At 45.6% G+C, this 19,124-nt stretch overlaps 1 protein-coding gene across 4 annotated transcripts in view; it reads right to left on the reverse strand.

Moving 5' to 3' along the window:
* The window catches only part of UNC5D (unc-5 netrin receptor D), a 118,175-nt gene extending 112,179 nt beyond the window's left edge, over window positions 1-5,996 (reverse strand). For 2 of the 4 annotated variants that reach the window (XM_069877459.1, XM_069877457.1), the window contains exon 1: window positions 5,859-5,994. In XM_069877459.1, the coding sequence (XP_069733560.1) occupies window positions 5,859-5,883 (25 nt within the window). In that variant the 5' untranslated portion in view covers window positions 5,884-5,994. Of the gene's footprint in view, window positions 1-5,858 lie in introns of all 4 variants that reach the window. The other 2 variants (XM_069877458.1, XM_069877455.1) reach the window with 2 other exon arrangements.
* Window positions 5,997-19,124: the final 13,128 nt, after the last annotated feature.

Consider the following 19,124-nt stretch of genomic DNA (forward strand, 5'->3'; position numbering starts at 1 on the left):
CTAGAACCTGAAAAATCCTGCACAGCCAATTTTAATTAAAAGAATTGAAATTTGTTCCTTAAGAGTAATAGAAAAGTCCTTTGGATACACAAGGTGTGAGATTCCAGGTGCTTACGAGGCCTGATCCTGACTGCATTTTAGTGCAAGAAGTGCCAGAGTTCAATGTGTCAAACCAAAGGTGATCAGCACCTCACACCAGCTCAAACACCCACATCTTCTGCAGCCACAGATGTTTCTTGATTAAAGTATTAAAAAAAAAAAAAAGAAGAAATATTAAATTTCCTTCAATTCTCATCATTTCTTTCACTGTCTGGTGAAGCGTTAATTCTTTCTCCAAAGAACGCTGTCCGTTACACACAAGCCCCTCAGATTTCCCCTCTGCTGGACCAGTCAGACTTGGATGAGGGAACGCAGCCGATGAGGCGGCCAGGAACCGTGGTGAGATGTCACAACCCGCTGGCTACCTGCGGATGCCTTTCCTACCACTAAAGCAGACACAGAAGAAAACAGAAACACAGACGCAACTGGCACGTGAAAAGAAACCTCTGCAGAGGGGCTGGTGACGGAACAGAGAGGAATCCTTCAGGATCTACAAAATCTGATGGAGAGATTACTCCGTTCTGTAAAAATAAGCCATTTGGAATGAGCGTGCCTTGGCAGGCTCTAAATAGAGTGTGTTATCCCCAGCAGGCACCTTCCCCTAAAAGGATAAAATAACATAAGATTCCCCCCAAGCCCCTGCTTTCCAGGCACTTTTAGTACTCTGAGAAGTGCAGGCAGAGCAGCCAAAGCATCGGGGACACTGGGCAGCGTGGGGCTGCCGGCACCCCTTGGCTACGTGTCCTAAAGAGGTTATTTCACTCAAGTGATTTAATATAAAAAAGAACTCCAAGCATCCCCAATATTCACCTCACACGACCACAAAACCCACACACACTCGTGTGCGTGCACATCAAACCTCAGGTACTCGCATCCCTTGACAGGTAACTGGGCTCTCACTGCCAGAAGAGGTCACTGAACACCCCCAGCCCCATCATTCTGGGGCAACCCAAGGAGTCACCAGGACTATTATCCACATTTGTCCGTGTCACCATCCAAAGGATCCACGCACGCACCAGATTCCCAAGGATCCTTCAGCCCGGAGCCTCCCGGAGCGTTCGCAGCCGATGGAACCAGCACCCTTGGGGTCTGTTCTCTCGCTCCTGGACCCAAACTCTCGCTCTTGGACCCAAACTCCCGCTCCAACCCCATTTCCCACCGCACGGCTCCCTCTCCATCCCTCCCCCCAGCTCAGCACCAACTCCAGGCGCTCTGCCCTGCGGCACAGCACCTTATTCCAGTGGGACTGGGGGCACCTCTCCCCGCACTCCCTCACCTCCAGGGAGGCTGCGAGGCGCGGAGCAACCGGTGGGAGGGATGCGCACCCCGGGGACCACGCCAAGTTGGATGCGGGGATGCAGGGGGGGGACCAGCTCACCTCGCAGCGCAGCCGCCCAGCCGCAGAGCCCCAGCAGCAGCACCAGCGGCCCCGGGGGGCTCCCCCGGGGGCTCCTCCTCGCAGCCCCGGCGCCCATGCTGCCCCCTCTCCGGCCGCGGGGTGGGATGCAAATCCCTTCTTTCCTCTCCGTCCCTCGAGCGCTGAAACCTCCCCTCCCGCTTCTTTTTTTTTTTTTTTTTTTTCCTCTCCTTGCCCTCCGGGTGCAGGAGGTGCCCGGGGTCGGGGGGCTCCGCTCCGCGCCCCGAACGCCGCCGACTGCCGAGCCGCGGCGCCAGCCCGCATCCCTAATGAGCGGCCCCTCCCCCCCGGCCAATTAGCGCCGGAGGGGCGGGGTCTGCCTGCCCCGCACCGCCCCGCGGCCACGGCAGCGGCCACAGCAGCCCCGCACCCCGGGGGAACGCGCACAGCAGCCCCCGTGCGCCCCGCATCCCATGGGAGCGGGTACAGCATCCCCCGCATCCTGCACGGCATCCCCTGCATCCCATGGGAGCGGGTACAGCATCCCCCGCATCCTGCACGGCATCCCCTGCATCCCATGGGAGCGGGTACAGCATCCCCTGCATCTCATGGGAGGGAGCACAGCATCCCCTGCATCCCATGGGAGCGGGTACAGCATCCCCTGCATCTCATGGGAGGGAGCACAGCATCCCCTGCATCCCATGAGAATGTGCACAACATCCCCCATGTGCCCCACATCCCATGGGAGCGAGCACAGCATCCCCGCATCCAGCACAGCATCCCCGCATCCCATGGGAATGTGCACAACATCCCCCGTGTGCCCCGCATCCCATGGGAGTGGGTACAGCATCCCCTGCATGCCATGGGAGCGGGTACAGCATCCCCTGCATCCTGCACGGCATCCCCTGCATCCCATGGGAGCGGGTACAGCATCCCCCGCATCTCGTGGGAGGGAGCACAGCATCCCCTGCATCCCATGAGAATGTGCACAACATCCCCCATGTGCCCCTCATCCCATGGGAGCGAGCTTAGCATCCCCGCATCCCATGGCAAAGTGCACAGCATCCCCCGTGTGCCCCGCATCCCATGGGAGCGAGCACAGCATCCCCGCATCCAGCACAGCATCCCCGCATCCCATGGGAATGTGCACAACATCCCCCGTGTGCCCCACATCCCATGGGAGCGGGTACAGCATCCCTGCATGCTGCACAACACCCCCCGCATCCAGAGGGAGCAGGCACAGCATTCCCCAGTGTTCCACATCCAATGGGACCAGGCACAGCATCCCCGCATCCCATGGGACCAGGCACAGCATCCCCCATGAGCCCCGCGTCCAACCCAACCAACACAGAATGGTTTGGGGTAGAAGGGACCTCCACGCCCATCCAGTTCCACACCTCCCACTGGATCAGGGGTCTCTCAGCCCCATCCAGCCTGGCCTCGAACACCTCCAGGGACCATAGAATCATTTGGTTGAAAGAGACCTTTGAGATCAAGTCCAACCATACCTGTCCACTACTAAACCGCACCCCTCAGCACCTCATCTACCCATCTTTTAAGCACCTCCAGGGATGAAGACTCAACCACCTCCCTTGGTAGCCTTTGCCAGTGCCCAAGAATCCTTTCTGTGAAGACATTTTTCCTGATGTCCAACCTAAACTTGCCCTGGCACAACTTGGGGCTGTTTCTGGAGCCCCTTTCAGTACTGGTGCCTAAATATTGCATGGTTCTGGGATCAAAACTGCTGTTTCTTGCAAGGAACATCACGGTTTCACTCTCCCTTTCCCCCTACCTACTTGTATATAAATATTTTCATTCATATATACCTAACAAGGAAGCATGACACACATCCAAGCAAATTTATAAGGCCAAAAAAAGGTGAAATTGCTACTCTGAACGAAGGCAGAGAGCAAATATATGAAAAATAAGTTTTCTTTTGGGTCGTTCTACACATTCAATGGGTTCCAGGGAAAGAAAAACAAAACCCCAAATCAAAAAAACCCAGAAAACGTAAACCACAACCACAAAAAAACCAAACCCAAACTGCTGAGGACCAGAACTGGGAAGCTAGACAGGAAAGTGTTTACATGTCAAAGCATCTAGCACACTCTCTTTCTTTTAAGCCTCAGCATCTCAGCAGCACGGCCCTATTTTCTAGCACATCCACACAGCGACTTTTGCTCCAAGCCCCGCCAATTATCTATTTTTGCCTGTGCCACTGAGTCAGTGCTTGGTGCTTTAGATAAAAATACCAAGTTCTTAATTTATAATGCAGTTACGATGAGGAAGAAGAGAGCAGAAGTAGAGAAAGAGCAACAGCTGGAAACTTCAGTCAGTGCACCTGGAAATATGAATGTGCAGAAAATTCCACAAATACAAAATCTCAGGGTAGGGGAAGAACACAGAAGTTTCTGAGCTGGGCAAATGCATATATAAACAGAATTATACACTTTTTAAACACACTGCTAATGCACAGTACCTTGCAGAAACAATGCCACGACAGTCCAAAATGCCACTGCATTTCTATGAATGAAGGTTATTTACACAGCATTTTAACAAGAGGAACGTCACAGGGAAAGCTAGAATCTACCTTTGATATCAGGGTGTGAGCAAGAAAGAGAGACATCAGGAATCCAGCCAAAGAAGATAACAGCATTAATGTAGGGAAATGGAGAAACATTAATGCAGAAGCTGAAAATTCTGCAAGGAACAAATTTGTTCTTCCCTAGCACCTCAAACAGTAAATTTTACAATGAGCAATATTTGTTTTCCGAATAAGTCCATATTCCAACATCTGGAATTCTAGACCGACTAGAGCCTGAAAGTCTAAAGGCTAATGCAGCTGCTGAAAAAAAAGAGACACTAAACGTGAACCAAAAGGAGGAACAAAACCAAGGAGCTTTCTTGAATACCTGGGTCAGAGCAGCCGCACACTCAGACAGCCGGAAAGTGCCTGTGGGGGTGAAAGGCAGAACCCACGACAACTCCAGTCTTCAGCTCTGCCACCACCTCGCTCCATTCTGAGCAGATTTCTTCCCAGGTCTCTGTGTCTCAGGTTACACCTCACACTGTGCTGCTGGCTGAAGAGATCTCTGCAGTCTTCAACCACATTAACTTATTAGACACAGCACTTTACAACTATGAAGTAATTTTTTCTAGCTAGACTATGTCAATACCCTAATAATTTTCAATAAGCCATACTGCTACAGCCTGAAAGGGGGGAAAAATAAGAAATAAATCACCTCCTCCACCCTGGAAGCTCAGCAGAACATTCCAGCTGAGTTTGCAAAGGCGCTTTCAGTCTCTGTCTTTCCCCAGCTGCAACATCAAAATTCACAGCCAGGTGATTACGCTTTGTTTATTTGATGTATGACCTTGGAGTAACCCACCTGCGATTTGCAGTAATCAGAATTCACATCACCTGTCCACCAGGGTAGGCTGGGGAGGGTCCTTGCTGGAGCAGGTGAAAAGAGAGCTGCTTCGCTTGGCAGCTCTCGCAAAGAGGAGCACGCTGAGATGGCACTGGAACCAGACAGAATGTGCTGCTGCTGTGCTTAACACATATAACGGTTCAGGGAGAATACATGCATCTAACCCCCTGATGTAAATCACAGAGAACATCAGACACAGACCAGTTGGCTCTAACACAAGTATTCGCATCTGTACAACAGGTAAATAATTCAGGAAGCAAGCAAGAACATCTGACTGCAACAACAAATAAGTAATGAAATTATGGGAAGCATTGCGCACGAGCTCAGTTGTAACAACATAGAAGCCATTAAAAAAAGTATGAATGCTTATAAAGTAATCCTGGAGGACACAAGAGCAGGGCTCCAAAGGAATTAGCCAAATTGATGTGCAATAGGCACATCAGTGAATATTAATACCAATGTATTGTATAAACCGCCTCCAGTTCAGGAAGAACCTGTACATCAGTGACTGAGGCATGACAGCATGAAAATTATATTTTATTTGTCTAAGGATCTCATACTCCTCTTAGAGAGAGCTTACAGAGCAGATGAACCATCCAGAGTCTGACCATCAAAGCCATTCTTATGCAACAAGCATATGGAGACGAGAGAGTGCAGCATTTGACGAGACATTATGAATATGCAGAAAGGCTGCTGAAATTCAGCAGGTTATTTTTCCCTTTGCCCTCAAGTTTCTGATAGCCTACGGCTGCCTCTCTGCTACTTTGCGGATTCTCTCCAAACAAAACAGAGATGGTTGTGTTAGTGAGGAGCTGTGGATCACCTGCTAGTTACAGAACACAGTCCCTTGTCCCTCCTTCTTTAAAGGATGCACTCTGCCAGGCCAATAATAAAAAAAATAACAACCAGATATTAGTTGTGTCCAATCATTTCTCCATCTCTGCGACAAGGTCTGCCTCACAAGTTCTTACCAAACATGGAATGCCTGTTCTGCATCACCCAGTTTCACTGCGTGTCATAATGGTTGTTCTCTAGGCAGAGAGATCAGCTTCAAGATGAGGGTCTTGCATTTCCACAGCCTGTAACAGACATTTAAAAAATGAGGTGTTTCAAAGAGAAATTTTATCATTTTCTTCTCATTTTGTGCAATATCCCTCACTCCTCTCCCTTAGATCAGGGTTCCAAGATTATATTTCTTTTGGAACTGGGTCTGTACCTTTATAAATAGACTCAGCAAAATCTTACAAAATAACATCACCAACTGCCCCAAGGGCTGTAGGAATATTCAGCAGTGAGATGCGATACTGGGTCCAGCCCCATGGTTCTTGGAAACAATCCCTACCAGATTGAGTTGCCATAGCATCTGCTGTACCAGTATTAACACAACACATACATATGACGGCAATTAATCAGCCGCAGCCTGCGTATGAACCTTCCACGAACAGCTTTGGTTCAGTTGTGTCTTACAGTGTCTTCAGCAGCATTCTAGGAACTGAGACCACGCAGGCTAAAGCCTGATCATCTACGCATTTTGAGTCCCAGCTTTGCAATTGCTGCTGCTCACGCTGGGTCTGCAGCTCTGCATTAGGACATCTAGTGGCTGAATAATTTACTGTATATATACACGGATCTGAATATATTATTTAGATTTTCTGTCAGAAAGCTCCTATCTACTGTTCTAAAGCTTACTAGGGCTTATCCGAGAGCATCGCAGGATTTCTGCATTATTCTGTTCTGCAATATAACCCCAGAACATTGTTGGACACAGCACTTGCCAGACAGGTGTATGTGCCCGTTCCTACTTTATCTTCCATCAGGATATCACAGGAGTGTGTTTACCTCTGATCCATAACAACATCTTAAAATGTACATAACTCTTCTTAGCTTTAGTTCGGATTTTTCCTTATTCTGCATCTTAGCCATATTCTGAAATTTCAAATTGAGAGAGTATTGGTCTAAGATTTTGTGTTATTTTGTTTCCACATGAATAAAAGATCGTATAAACCCTTTTCTTCCAAAGGATAAGCTTCAGCTGCCTAAAAGATGGAAAAAAACAACCCAGCAAGCACCTTTAAAAAAAAATAAATCCATGATTCCATCCCACTTGCTTTGAAGTGAAGTCACCATTTGAGCTGTCATAAGCCATCATCTCTGATGAGCTACAGCCTATATTACTTTTAAATTGATTAATCCAAGATGAAATACAATAGAACCATTTGCATTTTCTTGTGTTTACTCATTCCCAAACTCAACAGATAACACACAGCAAAGCTAGTCTGATGAAAAGTAAAATGTGGGAGGGGTTGGCTGTGCATCAGAACAGGAAAATGTGGATTAACATGCCAAGGGGGGATGAGCATCTGAACTTCACTAATCAGTTTTAAGAATTAGAAGACCCAGGCATTTAGAAAATGTCATAATCGTAATAGCAAATTCTCTCCTCGCTTTATAATTTGGAGAAATCAGCTGCACTCGAAACCTTACCTGCAGCATTCCCTTCACTCGGGCAAAGAATAATTTGTACTTGGCATTAATTATTATTTTATTTCCATGCCCTTTTAGATTTCTCCCCATAAATTAACACTCTGATCCCACCCACATTCACTTATTGCACCACCAGGCATTTTCGTGGTGGCTGCAGCTGCCTTACAGGCAAAGGGCAGCTCTGCAAGGTGCTCCGGCCCCTGCACAGAGGAATCAGGCTGCACACCACTGGTCCTCCCCACCCGTTAAAGGCACTAATTACCCAGTCCAGATTTAGCATCCTGGCTCAGTCTGAACTTGTACTTGGAATGGGAGGTGCTGGACAAGAAACAGATGATGCAGAGGTGAGATACGGATGGATCAGACGATGTGCTTTGAGAGCAAACAAAGGAGATAAAAGCAGCAGGACATTAGCCAAGCAGTGCAGGAGCTTAGCTGTCTGTGGTTTGTGGTTAAGAAAAAAAGGTTACACATTCAAGCAGTAAGAGACAATCTGAGAGACTCTTCAAAAGGCTGCGGGCATCGCTGGGCAGTCGGGAGCTGGCAGAGATGCTGCTGTGTGTGCGCAGGAGGACAGAGAGAGGCCAAGGGACAAGAGACACTGGGCAAGGCTGCTTCTGCTCTGCCAGCACAGACAAAACATGAGTGACACGTCTGGCTATTTCAGTCTCAGTCAGAGGCAATGTCATTCTCCAAAAGCTGTTACTGAGTGAGTTCAGAACCTTCTCATGAAGAGGGAAGTTATTGCCACCTTTTTTCATCCAAATTTGCCTGGCACCGAAAAGCTGAACTCACCTCTGGCAATTATCCTAGAACAGTTTCAGGTGGAAAAGACCTTTAAGATCATTGAGTCCAACCACTGATCCAGCCCTGCTAAGTCCACAACCAGACCACGTCCCCAGCTATGACATCTACTCATCTTTTTAAACCCTCCAGGGCTGGTGACTCAATCCCCTCCCTGTGCAGCCTCTTCCAATGCTTGACAGCCCTATCCATAAAGAAATTCCTCCTAATATCCAACCTAAATCTCCCCTGGCATGTCTTGAGGCCATTTCCTCTTGCGCTGTCACTGGCTACCGGGGAGAAGAGACTAGCACCCACCTTGCAGGCAGCTGTAGACAGTGATGAGGTCTCCCCCAGCCTCCTTCTATTCAGACTAAACAACCCCAGCTCTCTCAGCTGTTCCTCATAAGGCTTGTGCTTCAAACCCATCACCAGCTTATTAATAACCAGGGAGGGCTGAGAGATGTTTGCAGTGACTGTGTGCGATTATGAAACGTAGATGGGCAGAATCATAGGTTATAGGACCACAGCAACACATAAAGGAACTTTATAATTGAACCTCCCCCTCACTCCTCTCCTCCCAAAAGAGAAAAAAAAAAAAAAAAAAAAAACCAATAAACAAACCCTACACCAACCTGAATAGCCCAGAAAATCCTTGTACGGCACCCAGCAAAGAAAGCTCGTCAGCTCACTGGCAAGAGAAGAGGTTAATGCTCCAGATGAGGGTTAATGAGATGATCTGAGTTTTAACCTGGATGTTGCCACAAGCTCCCTGTGAAGCCTGAGGTGCTTGGGAAAGATGCTGAAGCAGGCACTGGTCATTTAAATTACAGACATGTTTGGCTTGATTAGGGACCCTTCACCCTGCTTTGATTTGCTGAATGCACTGGACTAATGGCAGGTGGCTCCCGGCTCCCCTCCCTGCCAACCGCGGCGCTGAAGCCTCACCGTGAGCCAGGAGAAACAGGAGATTATTTTTACCCTAATTGAGTACAATTTTGTCAGGACTAGAAATACGCAAGTGTCATTATTAAGTTACCTAATTGTGCCTTTGAAATGGCCACATAATAATGACTTTTCTGTAACAAGGGGAAGTGAACTCTCTGCTTGATTATTTTCCTCTTAATCTCCAGTGCAAAAAAGCAGAGAGCGCCCACCAGTAACTATGGTTCTGAATTATTCATAATTAGTCACACATCATCAAATGCAACCGCCTGATGATCTCAGGTGTGAAAGGCAACAAGTGGTTGAATAGTTCCTTAACCATTAAAACATTATTTCAGCTACAAGGCAGAGAAACAATACGAGCCCACTTGGGTGCAAGTGATGCCATTTTCTGAGAAGCATCAGCGAACACGCGTCAATCGAGTGCCAAACAGTGAGCTAAGCTGCTCTCCACATTTAATGCGATTAGAAGGCAAAGACCCCAGTTGTTGACAGCTCCCACCATTCTCCTGAAACGCGCCTGCTAACCTCTTGCCTCTCCCACACGCTGCTCTGTTGGGTGATGCACTCATTTCTGCCATGATGTTCACATCCCCGTGTTTCCAAGGTTGCAGAAAGGCAGATGCACCTGCCCGTGTCCCACTCCGGTGGCCACAACGGGAATGGACAAACCCCAATAAACCATTTCCAGATAGACGTCACCACAGCAGAGAAGCGATCGCGCTGAAGCTCGCCGCGCCACGCAGCCAAACAGGATCTACAGCGACACACAGATCTCTTGCCAGAGAGGCTTTGCCCTCTCCCAGCTCAGAGATGGGGAATCAAGTTGTACGAATGTAACATAAAACACATTTGAAGATGCCCTGGACATCGACTCACTCCTCACCCTTTTATCCATTTTTTAAAAGCACAGCAGAACAAGAAACTAATAAAAGGAAGTTTACTTTCAATCCTTTAGACTACTAACATCGGGCCAGGGCCTCCCCACCCTCACCAGAAAACATTTCTCTCTAAGATCTCATCTCCATCTCCCCTTTTTCAGCTTAAAACCCTTCCCCCTCATCCTGTCCCTGCACTCAAGGGCCCCTCCCCAACTTTCCTGGAGCCCCTTGAGGTGCTGGGAGGCTGCTCCAAGGTTTCCCTGGAATCCAGGCAGTATTTATGGAAGGTAGCCAGGCGATTCTAGTTCCATGCAGCAGAGGGAAGCAGCAAGCGCTCTAACACCGAGTAGCCACTCGACTGTCATGCACTAAAGACTTAATTATGTTCTCAAACAAAATACAATGAACTCTGTCATAAGTAATCACACAAGAGACCACGGAGTCGGTAGCTTAGCAGAAGTGGCCTTCTACGAAAGATGAAGTAGAATTTTCTCTAGCTTTAGGGAGAACTTACTGAGCTCCAAAAAGAAAAAAGTAAAGTGGAATACAAGGGTTTTTGCTTTACTTATAGAAACCTGCCTTCACGCGTTGGTGTTTTACCAGGAAAACTTGGTAAAAATGGAAAAATTTCCTCTAATCTCAAAGGAATTATGTCTCAAGGGTCTGCTTTAGTAAACGAAAACGCATCCCCACAGTCAGGTGCAGGCAGACAGAGGAGTAACTATTTTGTTTACGATATATTTTTGTGTTTAAAGCGTAGTTTAGCAGGCACGGTGGGACTGGGCTGATGGTTGGATGGGATGAGCTTAGAGCTCTTTTCCAACCTCAATGATCCTACAGTTGTATAATTTTGAGCAGTATAGCACTTACCATGGCGTTTTTCCTTCAGCCTCCAGCCAGATCTTTTCGTGCTTTGAGTTCTCTTTATGCCTCCACACCCAAGTAGCTGAAGTAGACAATTCCTGGAAGATGCTATAAAGAAGATTTGTGAGGAAGGGAGGCAGAAGATGACAAACCACATAACGATAATTATGAAGTTATTAGAAGCACACATCGTACGATAAAAGCTTAAAAGGAAATTGCTTTGAAATACAGATTTTTACTTTCCTCAACACTTAAGATAAAATAATATTAAATAATTGCTATCTCAAGTTAGAACTAAAGGTTAAAGGATAGCAATTACTGATTATTTAAAGGGTAGCTGTAATGAACTAAGATAAAAAGATATGCCACCTTTTTAAGCCAGATACTATATTTTAGCCAGCAATGTGACTCTAGCCAAGTGTGAGCAGGAGACTCCACTTCCATTAGAAGCAAAGCTGCGATTTGCAATAAACTTCTTACAGTAACAGAAGCCCACAGTGCTCCAGCTCATGGCAGTGTTTGTGCTCTCCAGATCAGCACACAGATGGTTTTTAATACTAAGTTTGTATTCCACGTGCAGTTAAACACGCGCACACTTTAATAAATCCCAGAGTTTTGCAGAGGAAGACATAAAGCCAATTCTTCCAGTGTTGTGTTAGTGAAATCTGCGCTGCAGCTGACATGACTTTGATATGAAAAAAAAATGTAAACCAAATCAAATTATTGTGTACTACATTATAGCACCAAAGCAGAACATCACATCAGGCAGGGGAATAAACCCTATAAATTCAGGAAAATAACTACATCTAGTTATTTGCTGCAGCCTCTGATTTCAAAGTCAATAATGCAGAATATGAAGTATTTTCATTTAGCTTTTAAAATCTAGAAAATATATGCGAAGAAATAAAAAAGGCAAGAGAAAGCACTATAATTAATAAGAAAAAATCCTTCTCTTAAGAGTTCTATCAGGCAATTCAAGGATTCAAAAATACTAGCTTCAGCCTTGCTAAGTGAAAGTAATTATTTTCCTTGAAGTCAGCTGATTTCTGGTCCCATTTCATCCATCATCATCTCTTGTTATTTAGGACATCACATAACTGGCCTTGATTGTGTTATGGTGTTGAAAGAATGAAATTCCAATTTAGAAGATGCTTAGCACTCAGAAACCTTCGTCGTGTCAGCTTGCTTGGAGGGAAACGCCTCTTTGATGTGTTGCTGTGTCACAGTTCCACCTTCAGAGGCTGAAAGCTTCCAGCAGCCAGAGATGACTGCACCTGATTAGCAACTTTAAAAATAATGTTTAACACCAAGCCTGCATAAGCATGTTGTCTCCTGGATGGTCTGGGGGCCCTTGCTTATTAGCCAGCTGGGGTTACACCAAACCAACCTTTTCCTGAGGGGAATTGTGATGAAAGAGGATATTTTCCCATAAACTATCAACATTACCTCTACCTGAGGAAGTTCTGTATCTACCAGTATAACTGGTCTCTTATTGATCTCTGATGGAGGATGTGGAGGAGAACGGCTATGGTCAAGGTGGATCCGAACTGGGGAGCAGAAGCAAGGATGCAGCGTTCCTGGGATGGCAGGTGAGAAGAGGAGGTGAGGCTGCGTGTATTGCAGAGCTCTCCACAGCCAGCTCTTTGCTACAGATAAGGCAGGACTCCCTATCCCTTGCCTCGTTCCTCCAAAAGCAAGCATTAAATAGCACAAAGATAAGGAACTTTTGCCTGGCTGGGGGTTACGATTGATTTGTGAATTCTGATGCGGGACTTTAAAGTTGGAGCTTTGACTCTGCATGGGGCAGAGAAGAGTGTGTTCAGAGAGCTGCTGAAAGCTTCTCATCTACCTGGGCGCTCAGTACCAGCACAGATCTGATGGAAGGCACTGAAGAACTAGCTCCGAGTTATAATTTCCTGCGTGCAGTATGCACTCTATAGCACACAGAATATGCTCTCCCCCTATTCAGGTTTTGCATTGGTTTTTTTCACAGCCAGGTATTTCCAGTCTTTCATAATTTCCAAATTTCCAACTGGATGATGCGAGCAGAGGTACTGCTCACATTTTCCAAACCAGCACACTTAGAACCGCTGCTTACAACACTTATTTCTTTAGTGACAGCACATCCAGGCTTGAACCAAATCACCTACTGGGCAGCACAAATACAGAGATATCGCATCCCCACCAAGAAACAGCTACAGACTTGCAGGTACACTGATAATCTTGCACTGCACAGCACAAGACCCGAGGTTCCCATCACTAGTGGCTGAAAAGAAAGGCATAAACCCTGCCACTTCAGTTTTAGCCCATGTGGGGATCCATCAGCAGAGCCCACAGTTACCTCACGCCCTCAGACACAGCTCACCTTAGGACTCTGGAGTGCAGCAACTCCAGCCAATAGATGATTAATTTGTCAACAAAATAGTTCTCTGCCTTCACTCTCATACCAGATGGGAGACATTTATTACACTGTCCCTTTCCAGTCTGATGTAACTGAGATGCCAGATAAGGGGATCTAACCTCAGCTGTCCCATATTGTCATTTTAATTAAAGCCATATCCTGTAGAAGCTATATGTGCTGAAGCCCCGATAAGATCCTATTACCAGAAAGGAGCAAATTTGTGATGCTATCTGGGCCAGCCCATGATTATCTGCCAGAACAAAAGGAACGTTATTAAACAAACTCTGCTAGATCACTGTGAGAGGACAGAATGAAAACCATGCTCCAGAGAAATCCCTTATCTCCCAGGGGTCACACTGAAAGCCAGAGTGGAGAGGGACAAGGAGGAGGAGCTGCTGGCTCCTGTTTTACCGTGCAAAGTTTTGTTCCTTTCCTGCAATTTATTAGTAGGAGAAATACCAATATCAATTAACTCCTAGAAGATGACAGGTTCTTAAGTACATGTTTGAAAGTCCCATTAAACCCCAAAGTTACTCCATTTGCTTTTCTAAACGCAGCCACTACTCTTCAGGAAGGAAGGATTACACCATCTCTCTTACCTCTCAGGTTTAATGATCTCCTGTGGAACAAAAACAGTGGGAGGGAGTTGCCACAGTGCAATCCCTCTACTTTAACTCCATTCTTTCACTCCTCTGCCTCAGCAAACCACACACCAGCTCCCTTCAGGCAGATCCTGATCCTCCTGCAGCCAGGACAAACATTTCACAGTTCCAGAGGCAGGGAGCTGTGTCACAGCCCTGGATTCTCTCAGGTTTCTTCATGTTAGAGGCACCAAACCCAACCTTTTACATTTCAGAAAACAAAGTCCATGCATGCCCCAGGCCACAAAGCCCCCTTTTCTGGGAATGCAGCCCCTCCAACTAAACTTATGGGAACCATGTGCACTGGTCATAGCAGTAATAAAAGACTACGACAAGGAATAAACTTGGCCAAAAATATGTTTTAAAATGAAGTTGAAAGAGAGAATACAGTTTCCTGGTCAAAAGTTAGATCCAAGGCATCAGTGGCTTCTCTGAAATGCATTGTTTTATCTCAAAGTAATTCATGAAAGGACAGTCACTAAAGGGAGCTGGCAGCTGATAAAACCAATATTCACAATAAACTAAAGAACAGTAGCAGGTATATTGTATAAATTAAGCAGAACTTAATGAACTGGTCTTTAAATAATAGTTTTATCTGCCTCATCCATATGTATTCTGATAGGATAACAAATACAGATATGCTTTAAAAGGGGTGCCGCTTCTGTTTGATGTGTTCTCATATCTCATTCTGATTGTAGCAAAGCCTTGTGCCAGGGCCCTCTGTGACCGCCTGCTGTTGATGCGCGTTCCAGCAGCTCCATCTGTCGATGGAGAGCAGGGCCATGTCAGAGCATCCACCGGTGGCTGGACCAGGTGGGCTTTGTGCCTGAAAGCAACGTCTCCAGAGTCTCACAGAACCGAGGTCCTATGGTTTTGTGACACTGGAGCCGGGCTTTGACATCACATGTGCAAGAGTGAGAAAGGGTAACCCTCGCTGCTCTGCCTGCCAGAGCCCTGGTGGACTCTCCTGCTTAGAGCTGGACATTTTCCTCATGTTTTTTGAAGCATGTGGAAACACGAAATGGCTTCAACCTAACAAACCCTGAGGCATCGCTGCTGTCTTGCTGCTGGCCTTGCCTTGTGACCAAGGTCCTGTGTGAACCCACCGAGTTTGGATTGTGAGAAGCATTCCAGAGAAGTTCTCGTGATGCAAAGACACCAGTGTTTGCCTCCTGGCGATTCAAACATGAACTGGGAAAGGCTGCTTTTGAATTTAATTCAGGAATAGTTGTACACAGGAATTGTTGGTAGCATTTGTTCTCTGTGCTGTCCCTGAGAAGCAAAGATCCATTACCATGACGCAGTTCTGGTTGCAGAGGTGCAGTCATTATTGAAAGAAGCTTCTGAGGAGCTACAGAAGCCTTGCAGTTCTAGTTTATTTAAACTTTTTCCCATTCTCCCTAAAATTGATTTTGATCTAAATAGATTTTTCGTTCAGAGAGTCTTGGCTCTGGTATTTCCCATTTGCTGATACACGATGCCCGTTTAACCCTCACTTCTCTGCGATCTAAGCTGCGTGTGCTTTCCAACATCTGTCTTCTAATCACGAATATCATCCTTCCACATGTGTATTTTTCCAACTACACTTGGGCTTCAGCTCCCATATGCACAACCGGTTTACTCATTTTGGCATCCTGCTTCCTATCATAAGAGAATTAATGTTTTGTTCTTAATGATCAAGTAGGGAAGAGAGAATGAAGAAGTCTTCAGATTACCATGCAACACTTGTATTTTGTAGAAATTGTTCATTTCCCGATCACCTCAAAGTATGTGTAAAACACTTTCCAAGGGTTTGCAGCCAGACAGAAACTTCAGAAGTGCCTGAAAAGAAAGTTCTGTGGCAGCATTGGCTGCGACCAGCATCAGCTGCATCAGCACAAGGGGCAAGCGTTCCAGATTCCATTTTAACTTTGTACATTAAGTGTTGGTTCCAGTAACATCTCAAACTAATATTTTGTTTCTTTTGCCCTCATTCCTAAATTTATATTGTAGAGAAACTATAAACAAGCCAAAAGAATGGTATTCTTCTAATTTTCTCTTAGACTGCCTCTAACTAATATTTAATTTTATTTATATACAACTATTGGAACTGAATTTCCAATAGAGAAGCACTTCTAGATTTCAACCAGCTTTAAACACATACTTTTTGTCAAAATCTGAAACAAAAGCTGAATATCTCCCCAAGCATCAAGGATCCAACAGTTAGACTGGATGACCTTAAAGGTGTTTTCCAACATTGATGATTCCATGATTCATTTCTGTGCATTAAACTGCTGTGCAGAGGTGAGAATTTTGCTTGTGCTCAGCTCTGAAATCACAACAAGTCACCTTTAATTTCGAAGTATTTATAAAAAAACACACAGCTCCCTCAAACTAAAGAAAGGGAAAACAGACAGAATAAAATGCGATTACATATAGTATAATTAGCCAGGATATTCAGAATATCATCTCCTCTTCCAAGAAGTACCAGGGGACCTCAGGAACTCACACCATCTGCTTTTGCTGTTGCAGTTGGCATGTGTGCACCTGATTTAGAAAGCTAAGTAAGATAAGGATTTACATGTATATCAGTAATAACGCCTACAGGGAATTGTATCTTCAATAATAGAAATAAAGAGTTAACAGAGAGAAAAAGGCAGGGTGATATTTCCTCCCTCTTCCTGCTTAGCTAACTGACTCCAGGATGGATTGGCATGCAGGCAGCTCCTCGTTTCAGCCAGGATCCCATCCTGTTGGGAGGACGGATAATCTCCCTGGATGGCTCATCCCTGATGCTGACATTTCCGAACCGGGGAACATTGTGTCACTAGCACAAGGCAGCAGTAAAACAAGAAGCTCAGCAGCAGCGACAATCTGCCAGCTCTGCTCCAAAAATATCAAGACTCCCTCTCTCCCTCCCTGCCAGCAGAGCTGTTCTTAACTCCTAGCGTGGATTTCCCCAGGTGAAATGCATAAGGACAAAGCACCGCACAAACCACAGCGAGCCTAGCAGATAATTACCCACTGCAAGGACCAGAAGCAGCCCAGATAATTCAAAACTACTTACTAAGACCGCTATCAAAAATAAATAAATAAAGCATAAGCTGCTCCAATTCATTACTGTTTGTTTATCCTTTGAGTGCACTACACGCAGCTGTTAAACGGCCAATAAATTCTTCCCATTCCAGCGCGCTCCTCAGACTCAGGACTGCCCTGGCAACTCTTCTGGCAACACCTAATGTCAAGCTGGTTTTGCACAGAAGAACCTCTGTGCTGGACTGAGCTCAAGACACAATCCATCCCACCTGCTTTTTCCAGGAAAGGTGCGAACCAGGCATTTTAAAGCATCCTTGGGGAGCTACTAGTAAACAAGGAAAACTTGCTGTTGCCCTGACAGATGTTTATGCCAAGAAATATGAATGTCCATAGACCTTTTACCGTGGTTTTATTTGATTGTAAGTGCTCCTGTTTAAATATTATGTCTGTAATACTACATATCGGGATCATTTTAATAAGCATATCCAACGTGACACTGTGGGACTGGTTACTGACACACACTTGAATGCAATTTTAAGGATATATGCGTTGTTTCTCATGAAGATGTTTCAGAACCATCAGCACTTCACTCAGGCGGACGCAATGCATAAACATTCTCTTTAATATAGTCATAAAGGAGCTTTTGGGTTGTGAGTCAGAGGAAATGCTCTGTGTCTGTCATTGGAGGCTTCTAATCTGCCTCTTACCATACTTCTTTTTTACCTACACATGGACGCAGGCTGGTTTTTAATTGCCATTTGTGCTTTTTTCCTTTGGCCTCTCTGATTTAAGAGCTTAATGAACATTAGAGCCCAAACTAACATGAAGTCTTGAACTTATCAAAACAACTGACACAGCTGCTTACAAAATGTTTGCATAGAAAACCCCCTAATGATGTCTAAAGATGCAACCCCATAAATGGGAGAAGAAAAGCAGAGAGGCCAATTAACAATGCTAAACAACAGCAGTAGTCACACGGGTGAGAAAAAAAAATGATACTTGCTCTTTATGTTCTCACCACCATGATCAAGAGTCTGGAGGTAGGAACAGATGCTTAGAAAACGTATCATTTTTACCCACTAATTTCAGTGCAGCCCTCTCTGGAGGGGAATTCTCCAGCTCACTCATGCTCTCTGCACCAGTTGGCTACTTAGTGAAGGAGATGACATCCAATTTTCATGAAATCTATCTTGCGGCTGCTAAAGCATCGCTGAATGTGAATAGCTGAAAAGGGTGTGACAGTTCTGGAGACAAAACTGAGACTTATCCTCGCCCATAGAATAAATAATACCAGCATCCTGGGCTGATTTCTGTCAGAGACCACATTAATTCTGTCTGTTACCTTATCCAAAAATAGCCTGGCATTCTGGCACTCGCACCACACAGGAGATAAAGCGCATCCTGCTCATTCACACTCCCAGCAAGCACCATGTGTTTCATTTAAAGCTCTTAAATGAAACGGTAAACCTTCACTAAATGTAGTTCTTCTGGTAAGTTAGGAGAGAGCAAACACTAAGCAGGGTTAAACACAGCCATGTGGTGAGCACAGTACTCGTGTCAGTGCGCATCAGAGGAGGCTCCACTGATTTCTGTGGCACTAAACAGTCACTTCTTTTTTCCATGTAAAACACCAACAAATTCAGACAACGTGAAACCGTCATCAAAGTTTTAACGCAGGTCAGGAGTAATACCTGTCATACTTACTAATTCGACTTTTTAAAGCTTTGCATTTCAGGTAGAATTAGCAGTGATGTTCTCTGCCGCTGATGGTCACAGATGCAAGGGATTGAGTGCAGGATCTCAGTTTTCTCCTAATTGCTGGTCTCAAATCCCTTTCCTGACTTCCTACAGCCGCAGTCTCCAAACCAGAGAGTGGATACGTAGTTCCCTGTCATGAGAGAGCGTCACTACTGTAAATTTCCATGAAGCAGCTTTTGATAGCAGACAAGCTTATTCATAAATTTTTCAGTAGCTGTCATCAAAATTAAACCCAGTGCGGAATAATTTCAGAGAGGCAGGAGAACGTGGGATTTTTTTTCCTGGTTGGTATAAAGCAAAAGTGCCACAGGAGATGCTTCTGACATCAGCAGGCGTTTTAATTGCCATGAGTGTCTGTGGCATATTAAAAATATCATATGAGAATGCTAATGCTTAACAGCCTACAAAAGACATTTTCCCCAGGGGTTTATAACTGGTTTGTAAATTAAAACCATCATAGGAGGT

Source organism: Phaenicophaeus curvirostris, chromosome 27 (assembly GCF_032191515.1).
Source record: "Phaenicophaeus curvirostris isolate KB17595 chromosome 27, BPBGC_Pcur_1.0, whole genome shotgun sequence".
Lineage (NCBI taxonomy): Eukaryota > Metazoa > Chordata > Aves > Cuculiformes > Cuculidae > Phaenicophaeus > Phaenicophaeus curvirostris.